The sequence below is a fragment of the Eriocheir sinensis genome, chromosome 4 (genome assembly GCF_024679095.1).
Source record: "Eriocheir sinensis breed Jianghai 21 chromosome 4, ASM2467909v1, whole genome shotgun sequence".
Lineage (NCBI taxonomy): Eukaryota > Metazoa > Arthropoda > Malacostraca > Decapoda > Varunidae > Eriocheir > Eriocheir sinensis.
The window spans coordinates 14,491,346-14,511,705 of record NC_066512.1 but is presented as its reverse complement, the minus strand read 5'-3'; the positions used below and the strand labels follow the sequence as shown (position 1 = coordinate 14,511,705).

General features: G+C 42.7%; 1 protein-coding gene across 1 annotated transcript in view; it reads right to left on the bottom strand.

Annotated features, from left to right (window-relative positions):
- LOC126982241 (synaptogenesis protein syg-2-like) overlaps positions 1-20,360 on the bottom strand; it is a 291,624-nt gene that overhangs the window by 71,691 nt on the left and 199,573 nt on the right. The window contains exon 4 of the mRNA XM_050834188.1: positions 10,844-10,976. Within this exon, the coding sequence (XP_050690145.1) occupies positions 10,844-10,976 (133 nt within the window). The remainder of the gene's footprint in view (positions 1-10,843; positions 10,977-20,360) is intronic.

Below are 20,360 nucleotides of genomic sequence, written 5' to 3'. Positions count from 1 at the left end.
TTACAATCATATTTTCAAATCCATCCGTTCCAGCAAAGATAACTAAAGCAAAAACTAAATCAACGCCAGTGTAACCAAAAAACAAAGCGACCACAGACATCTATTTACAGATTGCATGAAGTCTACGGATCTTTCTCAATTTGTTTAAGTTATTCACTCACCCGTTCCATATCATAAATAAGCACATTTTATGCCTAATTTACATTTAAACACGAGGAACACGAGACACGTTCTTAGGATAGCACGTAATAGCTAAGACTCACACTGACCGGCAGAAGAACTCGCCGCGTCTCGGGATACGTTCACTGAGAAGCCGCTCGGTGTGTGTAAATTAAGTAGACAGCAGTGTTTCTTACCCTTTGAAAAGCCCAGTCTCCCTTGTATTCAACTTCAGACAGTCCAGCACTTGTTCCTGTCCTGGTGCAGTTCATAACGTATCGCACTGCACATGGAAAACCTTTTCCTAGCAATTTCAATCAATACACTTTCTAGCAGTTTAAATACTGTTGAGACTGGGTGACGCGTTTATCATCACATTTATAAATGGAACTGATGATTGCAAAGAGCCTAGCCAAATAAATCATAATCATGTTAATCACTTAAATAATTAAACTAGATGAACATCTTTTGTCTGGCATCAAGAACACATTGGTAAAATTTTCTCAATCATTCGATTACTCGCTTGCAGAATTAAATAACATTTGCCATCCGTTTCCCGTATGATTAGTTCACATTTAAGAAAGAAATGCAAAAAATATTCTATCAAGATTAAATATTCTATCAAGATTATGTAAAGCAGCTGCGGGAACCGTTTGAAAGACTGGTATTTTTATTCATTAATTCTTCGCGTGTGTTATCAGGGAGCCGCAGAGAGCTGTGAATGTGCTAGGTTTTCCAAACACGCGCACGCATGTAAGCACACACACAAAAAATAATAGCTTAACACAAAAACAGCAAACAAACAGAAACATTTGAAACATTTATTAATAGCCTATTAGGTACAGTTACATATGTTGTTGTATGTATTGTTAGAGGCCAGCCTTTATATAAGCATAAGCTTTTCAGGCACATGCAGATGCACGCGCATGTACGCAAACACACACACACACACACAGAGAGAGAGAGAGAGAGAAACACACGTAAGAAAAAGTAAGAAAAAAATGTGTGTGGTGTGCGTGAGATAACGAAAGAAAAATGTAGGAAAAATGAAGGAAAAATAAACATTTGTGTTTGTGTATGTGTAAAATATCGAGAATGAAAAAGCAAGAAAAATAAATAAAATATTTGTTTGTTTGTTCACAAAAGAACGATACGCCTCCAGTAATTGAGGGTCTCGCTTTGGTGTGCCACAAGTGCAATGAATATAAATGCGCTTCTCGAATAATTATATCATCGTCTGCACGACGTTCACGTGCAATCGACGCTTTTCGTCAAAAATTTAACTTTAGTGTAGGAATAGTGAAACAAACTATAAAATCTCTTCACTTCTTTATAGACACTACCTATACTGTTCTAATTTTGCCTGTCAAGTCAATTCCTCGTGCATTTTCAGCAGGATCGAAGCTACTTTTTGCAGTGTGCCCTGAGCATCAAGAGGAATGGTGAGAACGGAACGTCAGAGGCTCGGGAGAAGGAGATTGTAGTTAGGTTTTTATCAACGGGAAAATATATTCATGAAGATGTACCAGACGACTTCAGTTTCGTGGCAATCGTAATGAAAAGCTGAATCAGTGCTTACCTAACAGACATGTCAAGTATGTGAACTACTGCCTGCCGACTAATGAAGTGACATCAATTGACAGCGATCGCTTAACGTTCTGCCTAAACGACTGACGAACTGAAAGATTGAATGAATACCTGATCTTCACCTCCAGAACAACAAATAACCAATAGGGGAGGCTATGGCTGAGTGGATAGCGTGACGGCGCCGCGCTCAGGACGACGCGAGTTCAATCCCCGCTCGGTGCCACCAAGCTGGGATTTTTCAGCAGCCACCGAGTGGATTAAAACTACCCACATCCTGTCCAGAATACCACTTATCAACCCGGATTCTAGATTCTACGATTAAAGATGAGCTCCGGGAGGGCAGCATGAGCCAATGCAAGATGGCGCCACTATAAACACTCGCCTGCGCCAGAACGAGCTGGGCCGACCATCAGACCCCACCGGGAAGAAGCCTTGGGCCGATCACCAGGATCCACCGGGAAGAAGCCTACCGGCGCAATAGGCCACGACGTAAAAAAAAAAAAAAAAAATAAGCACCGTCAGCATCCAACCACCTTATCACCAAGACCCTTCCATCCTATCACGACCACCACCACCACCACCACTCCCATCGCCACCACCAGCACCACGACCCCCACCGCCACTTCCCCCCCGATCACCACCGCTGCTCGCCACACGACCTCCCTAACGCTACAAAATATCATATCCTAGCGCCCCCCACTGTAAAGGTCAATAAGCCTCGTCTAGTTTCGGCGCAAACTTCATTGTTCCCCGCTCGTCTGGGGCGTGGGAAGGATTACGCCTAGCTTGCCGTGGATGTGACGGGAAAAGGAAAGAAAAAAAAAAAAAAGAAAGAGGAGGAGAATGTTGGAGCAAAAAGAGATACTTCTTTCCTCCGTACATTCTCTTGCCAAAAAGATCGTAAAAAAAAAGGCTTGTATTTTATGTTTCAGTTTTCATCCTTGTCGGGTATTGATATTTCAAAGCCGAGTAGATTTCTAGAGCTTCAGAGATTTAATATTGCATAGTTTGTTTATTCACTTTGTTTCAGGGAGGTCATGATGGATTGTGTTCTTTTTAATAAAACAATTTTAAGTCAAGAGCATAGTGTATAGATAACTTTCATTTTTCTCTTCTGTATTCGGTCTTCGGCAGCTTCGTTTTCTGATATGTCCGTCACATACTGAACTAAGAACCAATGTTGCACGTAATTTTTCAGGGGGAATGTTATACAGGCGTAATTACAGTGGAGTGTGCTAGGTATTCCTTTCACGGATAATGTTTTCTGTATGCTGTCAGCCGATAATTGAAACCAATTGTGGTCCCGGGACGGGTCGAGACGTGTCGTGCGCGGCTCCGTTGAATCTTCGCGCTTGTGGGGGAGCAACAGGGGTCACCAAGAGGGGTTGCGTACCCCCTTGTGTGTGAACGGCCAGCGCTTTCAGTGATATACAGTGCACCACGTTGCCTTTATTGACACCCGAACTATTTGAAAATCAATGTTTGTGAAGAGGACTGGCGAGTGAGTTGGAGCGTCGCCGGCACGGGCTCTTCAGGGGTCGGGCAAGGTGTGGATCCATCGACCCTCGTGCAGTGCATGCGGCTGTTGTCGCTGTAATACCTCGCCCCACGGGCGGGATTGGTATACGCGGGCTGTAGCTGGCCATAGCTCCCAAGACGCCTTTGGCGCCCACTACACCCTCCGCGGGGTCGGGTAGGCCTGTGCAGGTGGCTGTGGTGGATGACGTCTTGGGATACATGTCCAGCATGAGGAAGAAGATGCCGAAAAATGACCTCACTAGGCTGGTAAGCGATTACTACAATGGTGAGGACATAATGAGGGCTAGGGACACCTACTACAGGATCTTGCAGGAGCGTCCTACCACCTCCAGGAAGAAAACTTCCAGGATCAAGGCTACCACCATCGGCACGATCCTGGATCTGATGCAGGAGATATCGGCTGACGCACACTTGCCCCTGGTGTGTCGGAATGTGTGTCCGTCCCCCCAACCCCCACCCGCCTAGGCAGCATTGACGGCTGGTGCTCGACGCGCGATTCAGGAGACTGCAGGGGGTAAGGGGAGTGGCACAGCAGCTGGGTGACATCATGACGACGCTGGCGGAGCAGCGACCCATGCTGGACCAGATGAGTGCAAGATTTACTTACTGGGACATATCGGTGGGGGAGCTGACGCGCCTCGTCGCCTCCATTAGCCAGGGGGAGGAGGTGGGGCAGACTGGCCTTCTCTCCGTGGCCCACCATGAACGGCGAGGTGCCGCCGCCCCGTCCAGCACGGAGGTGAAGTTGGAGTTATTCAGGAGCCACTGCTACTCTACTGCAACTCGCTGTATAGGGCGGTATAGGGCTGCCTCCATGAATCTTCTTAGGGTTTGTCATAACGACATCCTCAAGCGCCTTCTAGGGCTTCCTAGATGGACTAGCTCATCCCTGGCACGGGATGAACTATCTGGCTGTGCTGCCTCGCCACGCCGCGTACAGTATGAGGAGTAGAGTGGAACAATCTAAGAACTCGATCATCACCTCAGTCAGACAGAGCTCGGCCTATGTATGTGGATCTATGCGGCGGGAGTGGCTGGGCCTTCTGTTCGTGTATATTGTGCATAAGTGTGCCATGCACACGCATAAATAAGCATAAGTTGTGTATTATTTAGGCGTATATGTATCTCGTTCGATCTCGTTCGTTTTTCCTGTCTTGTTTTTTTTATATATATGCCTCTGGGCGAAATATAACTATTATTATTAATATTATTATTAATACATGGTCTCCTCCATCCACATACAACACAAAAGGACCCCTGCTCCCCATCCCCACACATACACTCACTGTCTTCGATATTTTCATGATGACTGCTCTTTTGAAATTGCAAACTTCAGGTCTTCACACCTCACTCTGCCTCGCTGCTATTTTAGCTCATTCCTAAGCTATCCAAAGCCCTTATGCAAAAATTAACCAGCATCTTCATTCCTTCATTTCTTTCACTAATAAATTGTGGAACAGCGTTCCTTTGTCTACACTTCCTCCTGCCTACGACTTGGAATATTTCAAGAGTGGAGTATCAAGACACTTGTCCATTCAAAATTAACCTCTCTTTTGAGCACTTATTGCTTTGCAGAATCAGCAAATAACCGTTTTTTTTTTTATTTGCTTGTTTGTTTATTGCCCTCGAGCTGTTTCTTTCACTGTAAAAAAAAAAAAAAAAAAATATATATATATATATATATATATATATATATATATATATATATATATATATATATATATATATATATATATATATATATATATATATATATATATATATGAAAAATACAGGTCACACGCATAACTTTGCATCCCCACGCCAACTTCATAAAGAGGGTGGTTTTAAGGCTAAGTTGGCTGCCTCGAAAATCCAGAAGAGTTTCTCAAGTCTAATTAGTTTCCTTCTTTCTCTTTATTGGTCTATTCTTTCACTCACTTCTGCCTCTCCTACTTATATTTTCCGTTGGTGTAGTCTTTCTTTCCCTCTACACTTCTGTTTACCTGAATCCAAGACGCTGTTTTATCTGATGATTTTTCTCTTTTTCCTTCCATTCCTGTCATTATGTTTTCCTACTACTTGTGTCTTTCCTTCATCCTTAAAGGTATATCTTCTCGTTCACTTATTATCTTTAGCCTCATCTCTGTTGGTGTATTATTTTTTTTTCTGATAGTGAACATCCTGCTTATTCTTCTGTTATTTTGCTTAAGCTGATTTTATTATCTTCACCAACATTTTTCTTTCTTCAGAAATATTCTTGCCTTCATTCTTGTCACATTCTATCTTTGTATATTCTTTCCCCTTGAAACACTTTACCCCTATTAAATATTATGTTAGCCTTGTCTATCTTTTTTTCAATCGCTTGAGTTTTAAGTTATTGTCTGTTTCTGTATATCCTTGTTTAACTGTGCTCTCTTTTGCTATTTTTCTCTTCAGCTTTTATCTATATACAACAATATCAGATTCTTTTGTTTTTGTTTTCGTTCCTCTATTAATCTTTTTTTTTTTTTTTTTTTTTGCCTCTACTGCAGAGTCGTTTCATTTACTATCTTTCTTTTGTCTTTATTTTCTCTTCATTTCTACAGCATTTGTTTTCTTCCTTTTTAAGAGACGGCTTTATTGGTTGTGTGGCTTTCTTTTTTAATATGAAATGGTTACTTCCAATCTGTATTTTTTTCTATTCATCAAAACATATTTTATTTTATTTATAATGCCTTTGCGGCTACAATACTACGCTTTATTTTGTTTATCTTTATCTCTGGGTGAACCAAACCTTTTTTCCTCCCTGCGCACTACCTCCAATTTATTTGTCGTGCTGTCTCTTATTTTTTGCAATAGAACTTCCAACACCAGAGGCTACAAATTTAAACCTTTTGTATTTTTTTTCCTTTTTCTCACTGACTCCCGAAGGCTTAATTCAGCATGTCATATTTTCATCTTTGCATGTTGGAAACTCTGCGATATTACGTCTTTCGTCTTTTACCTTTTTACTTCTATTTATCTCGACATTTTCCTGGAATTTATATCCTCCGCCTCCTCATTTCTTACGGAAAAAGAGTAGCAAGAATAAATATGATAGTTCAGTCTCCCAAAAATACAAGATATTAGCCATACCACCACTACCACCACCACCAGTCGACTCATACTTATCGTGCCTTTGAAAGGGATACAGTGGGAAAAGGAACTACTCCCTAATCACTGTTGTTTTTCTTTCCTTTTCTTCCTTCTATCTTATATCCATTCCTGTCTTCTCTCCTCTGCTCTTTCTTTCTCCTCTCACCTCTATCCTCTTCTCTCTCTCTCTCTCTCTCTCTCTCTCTCTCTCTCTCTCTCTCTCTCTCTCTCTCTCTCTCTCTCTCTCTCTCTCTCTCTCTCTCTCTCTCTCTCTCTCTCTCTCTCTCTCTCTCTCTCTCTCTCTCTCTCTCTCTCTCTCTCTCTCTCTCTCTCTTTGCTCGACATCACAAGCATCTATTACTTTCGTTCTCATTTGACAATACACTCCTATGCTTTCTTTCCTCCTTCTCCTCGTCTTATCTTCTCTCTCTTATCCTTTCCTCAGGTATCCTTTCTCTCCGACTCATCCCAGCTTCTTCCTTCAATCACACATCTTCTCTTGCCTCTCTATAGTCTCCCATTAACACAACTATCCCCCGTCACTTTCTACCCTTCCATCTCTTCTTCATCCCATCTTTTCGCCTCTGTTCCTCTCCACTTCTCTCTCTCCACAGCGCCTGCTTTATTGAACTCCCACGCATAAAGACCCCCTTAAAAATAGGCGAGTAACGCAGCACCTTTCTCAAACTACCGCCATGTGCTTTTCGATTTACAGGAAAAGTTTCACCTCCGATTACGAACAGCTTCCTGCAAGAATATCTGAGCCGCGAAGCCTTGAAGGTCACTTGGGAAGATGAAGCAGATCGTTGAGGAGAAAGGAGTATGAGGAAGGGTGGTGGTGCTGGTGGTGGCTGTGATAGCGTGTGAGAATTAAATGGGTTTTAGTGGTGGTGAGAGAGAGAGAGAGAGAGAGAGAGAGGAGAGAGAGAGAGAGAGAGAGAGAGAGAGAGAGAGAGAGAGAGAGAGAGAGAGAGAGAGAGAGAGAGAGAGAGAGAGAGAGAGAGAGATTCAAACTGTGGGATTCTGTTAAACCTAATGTAAAACGGAACCATAAAACTTGCAGAATCTTTTGTTGACTTCATTCAATAACATTTCTCATCATCACTGGAGGCGACGGTCTAATCTTTTCCTGAGTGGATGTAATTTTACACCCCACAATGGAAGGGAATTGCTTCATCACTGCACACATAAATTATAATTATTAATCGATAAAATATTGTTCAGCGACCTTGTATTGAGTTTTCTTGTTGATGTCGTTCGTGCTGATGCTGGTGGTAATCGCGTGTGTTTCTACCTGGGAATGTGAGAAGAAAGAATCCTTGCAAGGCGTGAAAAGAGCGCGTTAGTATTATGCAGCGCACCGCCGGGCACACTACACTCCCTTCGGTGAAAGCCTTAAGCATTCCAGGTGACTGAGGCCAGAGAGACAAGCCGAGCCGTTCACACAAGACATGGCGGGGATGGAGCTCACTCAAGTAAACTAAAACCGTCCACGAAGTATTCTTCAGTGATGCGTCTTTTTCGTTCCGGGACAACACCCCCCAACGTGCTCACACAGACACACGGCCTCGCTGCACCGTATTCACATAAGTGGCTGTATTGTCCTACAAGGGAAAGCGTCTCCCGCGACTTGGATTGCATGGAAGTCACGACCTCAGAATACCGCAGCCTTCTTCTTGGTGTCCTCTATTTCTGCACACGCTGGGACGGGGAAAAACGGGTCACTGTTTTCTCGGTGACGGATGTTTTGAAACACCTTTACATTTTGGGGGCCTTTGCATGATGTATCAATACGAAGCCACAATCTTAGGATTGCTGGAATTAATTAAGAATTAACTACTTAATTAAGAACAACCCCAAAACTACCAAGAAATCAATTAAGACCGACGACATAATTATTATTCATATTCACTGATAGATGGAATTAGACCAAGAACTAAGAAGTGTGAGCCACCACCTACGGCTGTGTGCAAACGCGGTGGCAGGTTCAACAGTGGCAACCACATGTCTTGTGCTGTACGCCTAATCCTCAAGTACTGGCTGGACCTTAACCGTAGTGCTAAAATGTTCAATATTACAACTCTTTTGTGATACTGAATAATGCCTTTCTGATGGCAGCTAGAGAACAAAAATGTTACTCTAACATGCTCATATGCAAGACAAGTAACAATTATATGTCTGAATCCATGTTGCAAGACTAAACCTGGGTGTTATTTGATGAAATAAATAATTATGTTTCCCACTGCGGCTCCGGGTAGTTGACTAACCGTGGTCGTCCAGTTGACCTGTGATAGCTGGAGGATTTTTTATCTTATATTGTACATAAAGACGATGTGTCTCTCAATATGCTGTGACAAATTATTGCAGCAGTGAAATACAAAATATTGTTTTATTCCAAAGAAAAAAATATCGTCCGACATACAGCTGCTTTTCTTTCTGCGTGTCTGTTAACTTCGGAATGATAAAAATCATGATGATTGCAATGATAATAAATACCATGCAAAAATAATAAAAATAATAAAACTTTACACAAGAAAATAACAAAATATAAAGGAGCAAAGTAAGCTACAACGCAAATACCAGCTGCTTGCTTACAATGAAACAGTAAGGAAACTAAGTAGAAAAAAGGAAAGCAAGCAGACATCCATAACTACATACAAACACACGTGACTGACTGTTTACTATCGTTGTTGTGCTGGTGGTTAATTGTCGTGTTTCTACTGATGTCACTTCCGTTACTATTGCTTTCATTCAGCATCAGTGACATAACCGTCAACAACAGCGGCACCAACATTAATCAGGTTATCAATATTAACGTAACTGATGCACGGTTATCACCTTCAGGGCTAGACTAGAATACTTAACTAAGGCAACAACTTAATATTATTGCAAAGCATTGGTTATCGGTCACTAAGTTGTCTGCATCATCAAAATAAATAAGTACCGCTAATTGTTTTTATTTTAATTTTTATCTTGTTTAGATTCCTTTCCTCTTCCTTTTCCTTCTCTCTTCATATTTTTTTGTGTGTTTACTTGTTTTATCATTCCGATTTACTTTTTTCAAATTTCCCTCGTTTCTTGCATTCATTTCATTATTCTTTTTTCGCTTTTTTTTCATTTCGTTCCCTTTCTATTAAGTTTCTTTTTTATAAAATTATATAAAAATCGTTAGTACGGTTACCATATAAGCATCGTGCGTGTGCCTACTCTTGTTGTCATTCTTAGTGTTATGCCTCCGTCTGATGACGTAGATATTTCAGTGACTTTTAGGAATAAGATATGGACTTCAGCAATTAATATTATGTGCAGAATTGATAACAGATGAACAACCAAAATAAACAGAATGGTAACCCAGAAATTGTGGAAGTCAGGGCAGGCAGAGGACCAGGTGGATAGACGAAATTAAGAGCATTTGCCGGAGCAGAATGGAGTACACAAACATCGGACACAGGCGGAGACTGTTGAGAATAGCCTTCGTCTAGCAGTGGACTAGTGATGACTGAAGAGAAGAATGATGATGATGGTAATGATGATGCTTTGCGTTTTATAAATCTATATATCTATATTTACCTACGTATCTAAAGATAGATACAGAAAAGTAGACATATAGATATGTAAAGATAAATAGGTAGATAAACAAATAAACCCAGAAAAACGGTCTGGGGACTCCCGGCAAGCCAAACCCTGCCCCTTTTGAGGGGCCGTAATGCAGAGATTCATGGAATAATTGTTTACGTAATCTTATAAAGAAACTATTAGTATATAAAGACATGGTGAGCGCGCGCACACACACACACACACACACACACACACACACCATCAACACTACCAGAGTTGATGTAGCAGCCATAACCGAAGCCTGGCAAATAGCCCCTGAAACATGCAACATCACAGGTTATCAACTCTTTCACCGCCTCAGGACATTTAAACGTGGTGGAGGATTAGTGTTGTACTGCCGCTCTGACCTTCACCTCACCCTCCTCCCTGTGGACCCCCCAGAGGGTGTGGAAGGTCTGTGCCACCCCCCGCCTCCCACCCCCGCCTCACTGCCTCAATCAACCTCTGCCTGGTCTCACACACACACACACACACACACACACACACACACACACACGTCTCATAATGTAGGTCAAAATAGCCAATTATATCAATGTATTCAGTTTCCATTTGGCGAGTTTCAGCGTCAATCAAACCACTCTAAAATTACTAATTATTGCTGCCACAAACAACAGTACAACAACAACAGTAAATAAGCTACTTACACTACTAAAGATGGAAACTGTTACTGGCCATACTACTACTACTACCACTAATGATACTATTACTACTACTACTACTTCGACAAAAACTATTATTACTGCTACTACTGAAAGAGCCATCAACACCATCATTGCCATCACCTCAAAACCATAAACTCTCCACCCACACACCTGCCGCCTCACCCCGCCCCGCCCCGCCTTACCTGTAGATGGGCTCCTTGTCGCCGTTCCTGTACCACAGCACCACATACACCATGTCTGATGCTTCAAAGTTACCCACCTCGCAGGGCAGCACCGCCTCGCGCCCCGCCACGGCCTCAACGCGCCGCCACACGCCTGTACAAGGAGTGGAAGAGAGACGCTGTTAGGGTAAAACTCGGCCAGATAGTTTTTTTTTTTCAGAGAGAGAGAGAGAGTTACTCTCTGGTCTACTGTGTTCAGCTTCACCAATCAACAAGAATACGCCGAAAGCCGCTCCAGAACTCTCCCACCGCGAGGGAGGGAGGCAGCACAGGAAGGGTTCAGCGTGAGAGGAAACTCGTGTACTCGGGAAGCCCGCCGCCACAAATCACGGAGACAACAACCAAATGTAAGTAAAGCATTAACGGAAAATACGAAAAAGTCTAAAACAATAATTAATTCTTGAAGAGTGCAGACTACACTTCCCATTTAAAATAAAATAATAATTCGGAGACTATATATATATATATATATATATATATATATATATATATATATATATATATATATATATATATATATATATATATATATATATATATATATATATATATATATATATATATATATATATATAAATTATGTATTTGAATAAAAATCAATATCAACGATTACACACTACTGACAATAGAAAAAAAGGTACATGTACATAAAAATGAGTTAAATATAGGTTCTATAAGGCAGAATTATTCAAAGGAGTCGAAATACAAGATGTTGGTGACCGCCTCCTTCCCTCCTCCCCGAACACTAAGCGAGGGTGCTTTCCCTGACCGCTGCTTTACCTGCCAAGCAATAACGGTTCCAGGGAAAAGGAGGTCAGGTGAACCTCTTTACCTGATTCACCTGTTCCTCTCGTACCGCTCTTCTCTTTCCTCCTAATATAACCATGGAAAGAGGGAGAGACGAACAAAAAAAGATTTGTGAGGGGGAGGAGGAAAAGCATTAGGTAAACGAAAGAAGAAGGCGTAATAAAAGGATTTAATTAAATTCCTAACAGAGGATGCGGGGAAAGCAGCGGCAAAAGTAAAAAATACGATATGAGCTTAAAATGTAAGTATTAGACGAGCCAGGTTATGTCTTGACCAAAGGAAATGTGAAAAAAAGGTGTGTGTGTGTGTGTGTGTGTGTGTGTGTGTGTGTGTGAGAGAGAGAGAGAGAGAGAGAGAGAGAGAGAGAGAGAGAGAGAGAAAGGGGGGGGGGGCGTTAAGCGTTTAAGGAAAATAGTCTAGGGGTTCAAATTTCCTCTCCCGAACAGAAGAGGCTCGGCCGAGAGGTACCGCTGACCATGGGAGGAAACAGCCACAGGGGAGGGAACGAGTTATGGAGGAAAAAGGAAAAGAAAGAACGAGCAAAGGAAATGGATCGGAGGAGGAAGAAGATGATTAGGGGGGAAAGGAGGAGGAGGAGGAGGAGGAGGAACAAACAACAGCAGACCTGATGGTCCTTACGAGGCTGTTCTGTTTGTGACAAGCTACACTAACTATCTAATCAAAGTGGAAGATGAAGGACAGCAAAGGCGAAGGCTCCTTCCCCCCCCCACCCCCACCCCCATCCCTCCAGCCAAAGCTGGCAGGAAAGTAAAAAGAACCAAGCAGCATGGAAAAACTGAATGGAAATTATGTAGGAAAGAGGAAAGAACTACCATTACTGCTACCACTAACCGGGCGATAAAAACGGACAAGGACACCCGTATTCGAAAGAACTTAACGTTATTACGACTATGATCTTAGTTGCTGGCTGGATTCAAAATACTTTTCTAATCTATTCTTGAAGGCCGTAACTGTTGTACTATCAACGACATCACAGGGTAGAGAATTCCAAACATTAACGACATTCGTGCGACGAAAATCTTTTACCACTTATCTTGATATTGTTATTTTTTTTCTTGTTCTATTTGATCGATCAATTGAATAAATTTACTTCTTTAGGCCTCTGTTCATAAGATAAATTTTTCAACCTAGGAATCATTTTTGTTACTCTCCGTTGAACCCGTTCTAACTATTCTATGTCTTTTCTGGAATAGGAAGACCAAAACTGTACACAGTACTCTAGATGGGGTCGAGCCAGCGAATTATACAGTTCTTATATTACTTTTTCCGATTTATTATTAAAGACTCGTTCGATGAAGCAAACCAATTTGTTTGCCGTTTTAACTACCTCTGAATAAAGCTGTCTGGACTTTAAATCGCTTGATATAGTGATTCCAAGATCCTTTTCTTTAATTACTGCAGAAAGTTGTTGGCCATTCATTACGAACTGAATGCGACTGTTATTATTTCCGATGAGTAACACTTTACATTTGTCAACGATAAATTTCATTTGCCATTGATTGGCTCAACGTGCAAGTCGATCCAGATCTGATTGTAATGCTTCCTCGTCGAGTGTCGTAGTTACGATACTAGCGATTTTTGTGTCATCAGCAAATTTTGATACTTTGTAAGTGAGCCCATCATCGATATCATTAACATAAATTAAGAAGAGCATGGGACCAAGCAATGATCCTTGAGGTACGCCGCTTCTGACATCAAGCCAGTTAGATGAAACACCGTTCAGAACTACTCTCTGTCTCCGCTCAGAGAGCCAGTCCACAATCCAATTCTGAATGCTACCTGAGCAACCGTTTGTGGGGGACCTTATGAAATGCCTTTCGAAAATTCAGATATATGATATCTACTGATCAGCTTCCATCGAACACCTCATAAATATAATGAAAAAAAAAAAAAGTAGTTAGTTAAACACGAACGTTTACTACAGAAGCCATGTTGCGAATTATTTATTATATTATTTTCTACGAAGAATCTCACCATATTGTCGTGAATAATAGTCTCCATTATCTTACAAACAATCGATGTCGGGCTAATTGGTCGATAGTTTCCTGGATGAGAATTGTCCCACTTTTTGAAAATTGGTGTGAAATTTGCTAGTTTCCAATACGATGGAACTTTTCCAGTTGTTAAAGATTTATTGAATAAAGATAGAGAGCGGTCTAAAAAAAATGATGTTTGATTTCTTTTAAAATTCTAGGTGTAATTTTATCTGAACCAGAGCTTTGCTTTGTTTAATCTTTTCAATTGTGCGTAAAATGTCACTTTCTACGGTGAGCACACCACTTAAAATCTTGTCGGTCCTTCTAACCTCCGGCGGTTGAGGTGATAAACAATCTTCGTCGGTAAATACGGATGCGAAAAAGTTGTTTAGGATTGTAGCCATTTCATTTTCATCGTTCGTGTGGTTACCATTATCATTAGCAAGCGGTCCGATAGTGAGTGACCCTTTATTATTTACATAGCAAAAAAAAATCTTTAGGATTAGATTTACTTGTTTCCGCTATATACTCTAAAAGCTTTTTCTTGCTTTGTTTTATTAATTTCGTTATTCTACCATTTGGGTTTCTTCTTAAACGTGAAACGTCTGTTACGATAGGATACGCATACGCTTATGACATTGTTCAATATTGTGGTGAAGGCCTCCCACGATTTATCAATATCTGTTTCCGTCGAAATTATAGTCCAGTCATAATTATTTAGAATTGATCGGAGTCCTATGAAATTCGCTCTCTGATAATCTGGCACCTTTTCTTTACTAGCAGTTACTTAACTTTCTTTCATCTTGATGCTGAATGTGATTATTCGTTGATCGCTAGGACTAAAAAGTGGACCAACATTTACTTCCTTAACTAGATCAGTTGTCGTTGAAAAGATAAGGTCAAGTCTATTATTTTCCCGAGTCGGTTCTTGAACGTGTTGATGTAAATCACTTTCTAATGAATTTGTGTACAGGTCGAGCCATGTATGAGAGTTCAACGGTTCGCCCCATCTTTTCACTGGCAAGTTAAAGTCCCACACAATTACTGCCTCGTAACTGCTACATATTTATAATATTATTTAACTTAACGCGTGGTTCGATATCAAGAGTCTGCCCTAGTGGTCTATAGATTAGTCCAACTACTATTTTATGATACATTTTTAATTTCAATGGAGATCGTGTTCACATTGAATATAGTATCTGTTTTCACGGATACAAGATGCAGAGAGTTGTGGATATATAAGATAACGCCTCCACCCTGTCTGTTCTCTCTTTCATGACTAAAAATCGTATAATCATTAATCTATATTCCGTAATGAAATCTCTATTTGAAGTGTCTATCCAAGATTCTGTGACTCCGATGATGTGATAATTATTTGTAGCTGCGAGTGCTTCTAAAGCCCCGTTCGCACTGTGCCGACTCTGAGCCACGACTACCCACGACTCTAGGGTACACGAGGTCTTGGGTGTTGATGTGAAAGGGTCGGGCATATCTTGAAAGAGGTCTTGAGACTGTTGCCGAATGCTGCGCCGACGTCGTGACGGGAGTCTGGAGTCGTGAGGGTTAGCACAACATGCTGGCAACTAGTTGGCCGAATGTCCCAGACAGTCGGCATGACACCAAGACCCCAATAAAACATCCCCCCCCCCCTTCTTGGAGCATGGGAACCAACTTGTCAAATGGAAAAGTCGCTGGGTTGTCGTGGCCCAGAGTCGGCAGTGTGAACGGGGCTTAAGTCTTCAAACTTGTTACGTTTATATAGCAAGCTTTAATATGATTCAAGTCGGGGGTTGCGCGGGTTGAGTGCTCCCTCACGGTGGAGCTGCTGGTGTTCTCACCTTGGCGTTTTTTGGCTTTCGAAGAGCCACTTGGTCACAGAGCAGCCTCCAACAGGGTTTAAGTGGATGCCATCGGCAAGGAACAAGTCCGAATCGTAGTAAAAATTGTTCCACAACTGAGCAAACTGGACGTTTTCTTTGAGCAAAGGGACTGAAGTTTGTTGTTCATGCTGAAGGCCTTACTGTAAAACCTAGATTCGGCACCGACCCTCGGGAGGATTCCTGAGATTATGATGTTACTGGCATCCGTTTTTTCGTTTATACTGCTTGATCATGTGGCGGTATTTTTAAAGCAGTTCCACAGAACGGGTTGTCCTTACGTCATTTGTGCCCGCGTGAATGACAAAGAGGGTGTTTCGGTCGGCGTTACTCGTGACATCATTGCACGTTGCAGTGATGTCGCCCAGTCTGGCACCTGCATAACAGTAACGTTTTCTGCGGCCGTTTGATGAACGACCACAAAACTCAACCACCTGGCACTATGGAGTCCCCAACTGGCGAGTCTCACACTCATCCTCCATGGTGTCTGTCAGCAATTGGAACCTATTGAAGATAGTGGGAATCAGTAAATGTTTTGTTGCCTGCCTGTGAAGCAGGAAGAGAACCGTTAAGTGGGGCAGGCTGGGAGTTTGCCTGTGAGGCAGGCTGGGAGTTAGCCTGTGAGCCAAGCTGAGAGTTAGCCTGTGAGGCAGGCTGGGAGTTTGCCTGTGAGGCATGCTGGGAGTTAGCTGTGAGGGAGGCTGGGGGTTAGTCTGTGAGGCAGACTGGGGGTTAGCCTGTGAGGCAGGCTGGGAGTTAACCTGTGAGGCAGGTAACTCGTCCTTCCGTAAAGCAGGAGGGTCGTTTAGAGGGGGCACAGTCTTGGTGGAGGGCCTCTCCACCATCGATGGTGGAGTCACTGCCACATGACTCGCAACAAATTTCTGAAGGGCTTCAAACTTCCTTTCAAGAGCATGGTGTTTGTTTTTCCACTCGGTCACAGCAATCGTAAGTCTAAATCTTTGAGCACATAGGCGATAAGTTCTACTCAACTGGAAGTACCGAGCTGAAAATCGTCCGGGGCAGACGTCACACTTACGCAGTGTCGAAGTCATAGTAAGAAATTGATGCAGGCTCACAATTTGGGCAAATATCAAAAAGCGCTCTCGAAATTACTTAAAGTGTGACCATATATTGAAATGGATAAAGAAAGTGCATGTAAGTTAGATACTGCTGTGTTGGATGCTTCCAATACTGGGAGTTCGCTCCCACAAGGTCTTGAAAACGCCTCAAAGACCAATCGCTTGTCCTGAGCCTCGGTCACGAGAGAGACTTTCACAACCCGGCACTTTTCAGCTATTGTCCTCGTAGTTTTGTCCCATAGGACGGGGCCGGCGTAGTCACCCAGAACAAAGCTGGTAAGGGAGGAGAGGAACCAACAATTCGGTTCCACTTTCCGAAACGTCTAACACAACTCCGCGACCCTTGCGATGCCTGGCCAGTGGCACCTGTCACCAGGTGTTCTCCACCAGCTCTAGAGAGTATCAGACGCCCTTCCAGAGACCAAAAAGCTGAAATATTGTTTGAGTATAAGAAAAACCCTCAGAAACTCCACCTAGAAGCCAGGAGGTACAACCTCATAAAGCCCACGGAAGACACATATTTCAGGAGAAAAGAACAAGACCCAGCTGCTGTGCAAAATAGGGATGGGAGTTCCGTCGTTAGAGGAAAGGGACGGGGAGCTCTCACCGACAACTGGCTCCCAGGGAGGCTTTATAGTGCAGAGGTCGCCACACTCCTCTGCACCGCATTCCTAAATAATTAAGCACGATCCAGCTAACTAGGACCCTGGAACTCCAGCCATTGTCTCATAAAGAGATCCTCTACCTGCAGTCCAATCCACCACTGCTTCACCATGACCCTGGCACGGGAGACAGATCAGGTATTACACCTTGTCCAGGGGTGACCTGAGACTATGTAAGGCAGGGGCGTCTAGTTCCCTGAGGTGAAAACACTTCAACCGCATACCGGAGGAGGAGGAGGAGGACGAGGTGGAAGATCAGGATCAGGAGGAGGAGGAGGAGGAAAAGAAGAAAGAAGAGAATGACGAAGAGGGCGCAAACGAAGAGGAGACGAAAGAAGCGTGAGCTGCGGGTTTCCACTCTGGGTTCACGTCTTTCCGAAACGCAGAGTAAATATATAAATCCAAAACGAGCCTTAAAAATGACCAGTGACCCTCCTTCGTTGAGAGAGAGAGAGAGAGAGAGAGTTTAAAATGGCTTGCAAATATTAAGAGTAAAAAATATATAAGAATATAAAAACATAGGGAGTCTGCAAGAGGCCAGTTGGTCTATACAAGGCAGCCTCTATAAACCTAACCCCACCTAAACTCGCTAACTATGAATTTATCCAACCTCTACTTGAATGTATCTATTGTTTTTGTATTCATAACATGACCGCCAAGTCTGTTCCAATAATCCCCCACTCTAAAAATAAACCTCTTCTTGCCTATGTCTGTCTGACCTTCTTAAATCTGAATTTATCTAACTTAAAACTACGTGTTCTTCGTCCATTCTCCCCTCGACGTCCATTTACTATCTTCCCCTCAATTGGTCCAGATTTCCGTTTTTCTTTCTTCACCCCCTCCTCTCCTTCCTTTTTTTTCTGCTGTCTGTGTCTTCTCGATTCCCTGGCGCCCTTATACGTCATCTATTTTCTCCATTTTTTCATCTCTTTCCTTCTGTCTCATTAACGCGCAGATGGTGTGACTCATTCACATGTTTTTTAGGACTCTCTCTCTCTCCTCTCTCTCTCTCTCTCTCTCTCTCTCTCTCTCTCTCTCTCTCTCTCTCTCTCTCTCTCTCTCTCTCTCTCAGCCGTTCTATCAACCCTCCTCTTCCTCTTTTCGTCGCTTCCTTCTTCATGGTCTACTGCTCACCTTCCTCCCCCCTCCTCCTACTCATCCAATCTTTCCACGTCCTCCCTTGCTCTCTCAGTCTTTCCCAGCAACCATCCGTCTATCTTCCTCCTCCTTTTTTTTTCCTCCTTTCGCTACATTTTCCTCCTCATGTCACCGTAGCCGGCTTTCCATCCTCTCGTTATTCCCTCTCTTTATTGCCTCCTTTTTCCTCCTCATTTTTTCCCCATTACTCCTCTCCTTTTCCTCTCTCCCTCCTCGTTCACGTCCTCGTTCTCCTCTTCATGCCTGTCATCTTCACACACTCCTTCTCGTTCTCGTCCTTCTCTTCCTGTTTATAATTCACCATAATTATCATCTTCCTCCTCTTCTTGCATCACCATTTATTCTTACTCCCATTTATCCTCTTTTCTCTTCCCCTCCTCTCGCTTCCCCTCCTCTTGCATGGCCACTAATTCATTAGCCAGTTCATCATTACTCGCACTCCGTCTCCTCCTCCTCCTAGTCATTTACCTCCACTTGGTTTTCTTCCTCATCCCACTTGCTATTACTCTAGTACCAGTCTCCTTTTTTTTAACTAATTATCTTCCTCTTCCTCCTTTGCCTACTCTTCCGTTATGCCAATTCCTTTCCGTTCTCTCTCCTCACTTCTCTTCCTCCTCCTCGTCCATGGCTCACCGTCTGTCCAAGATAAACACTCTGCGCACTGCTAAGAACTCAGTAAACTCTACCCTTCCATCCCAAAAATCAGGAAGCCCTCAGTCCAGCCTCGCGCGAAGCTGGAGCCGCCGTCAATACTCTGGATTTTGGCTGAGCTCTCCCGCACCACGTTTTCTTTGGGCCCCGTGATCCCGCAACGCACGAGGCGAATAAGGACGAGATCATACAACTCTAACACGGAACGGAGCGAAAGGTTTATGTATGCAGAGCGTTAGAAGATATGGAAGGGAGAATTTCTTTCGTTAGTTCGCAAGAGATACTTTGAGCGGCGGGCAAAGCGGCTTGTCTCTCTTTTGTGAGCGATATGAAGGCATCTGAAGATATGTTAATACAAGGCGGGGTGTGTGTGTGTGTGTGTGTGTGTGTGTGTGTGTGTGTGTGTGTGTGTGTGTGTGTGTGTGTGTGTGTGTGTGTGTGTGTGTGTGTGTGTGTGTGTGTGTGTGTGTGTGTGTGTGTGTGTATTTACCTAGTTGAATTTACCTAGTTGTAATTTTACAGGCCTGGGCTTACGCTCGTGTGGTCCCGTCTCCATATCTATACTTGTCCAGTTTTTCCTTAAAGTTGTGCACGCGTCGCCGATACTACATCCTTACTTAGTCTGTTCCCAACCTCTATGCTTCTTTGCGGGAAGCTATATTTTTTTTGTCTCTCAGACATCTTCCTTTTCTAAGTTTTTTGCTGTGTCCTCGTGTGTTGTTGGTGTTTCTTACTTCTCTTGGTAACAACTCGTTATCTACTTCTTCCATTTTATTCCACTATTTATAAATTTGTATAACTTCTCCCCCTTTTTTTTTCCAATGTTGGCAGGTTCATTTCCTTTAACCTTTCACCATATGACAATCCCTTCAGTTCTGGAACCATCTTCGTTGCCATCCTTTGTATTCTTTCTAGCTTTTTCACGTGTTTCTTCTTATGGGGAGACCACACAGTTTCCGCATATTCACACTTTGGTCTAATCATAGTGGTAATCATCTTTTTCATCATATCCTTATCCATGTAGTGGAATGCTATTCCTATATTTTTTTGCCATTATATACGTACCTCCGAATATCCTATTTACATGACTCTCTGACTGTTGATTATCTTGTATTATCAATCCCAGATCTCTCTCTTCTTGAACTTTTAATATTTCGTGCCAAATCTATTCTCCGACTTACCAAAAACTCCTTCATTAATAGAAAATGCCAAAACCTTGCTTTCTCTGATTCTTCCCATGACTT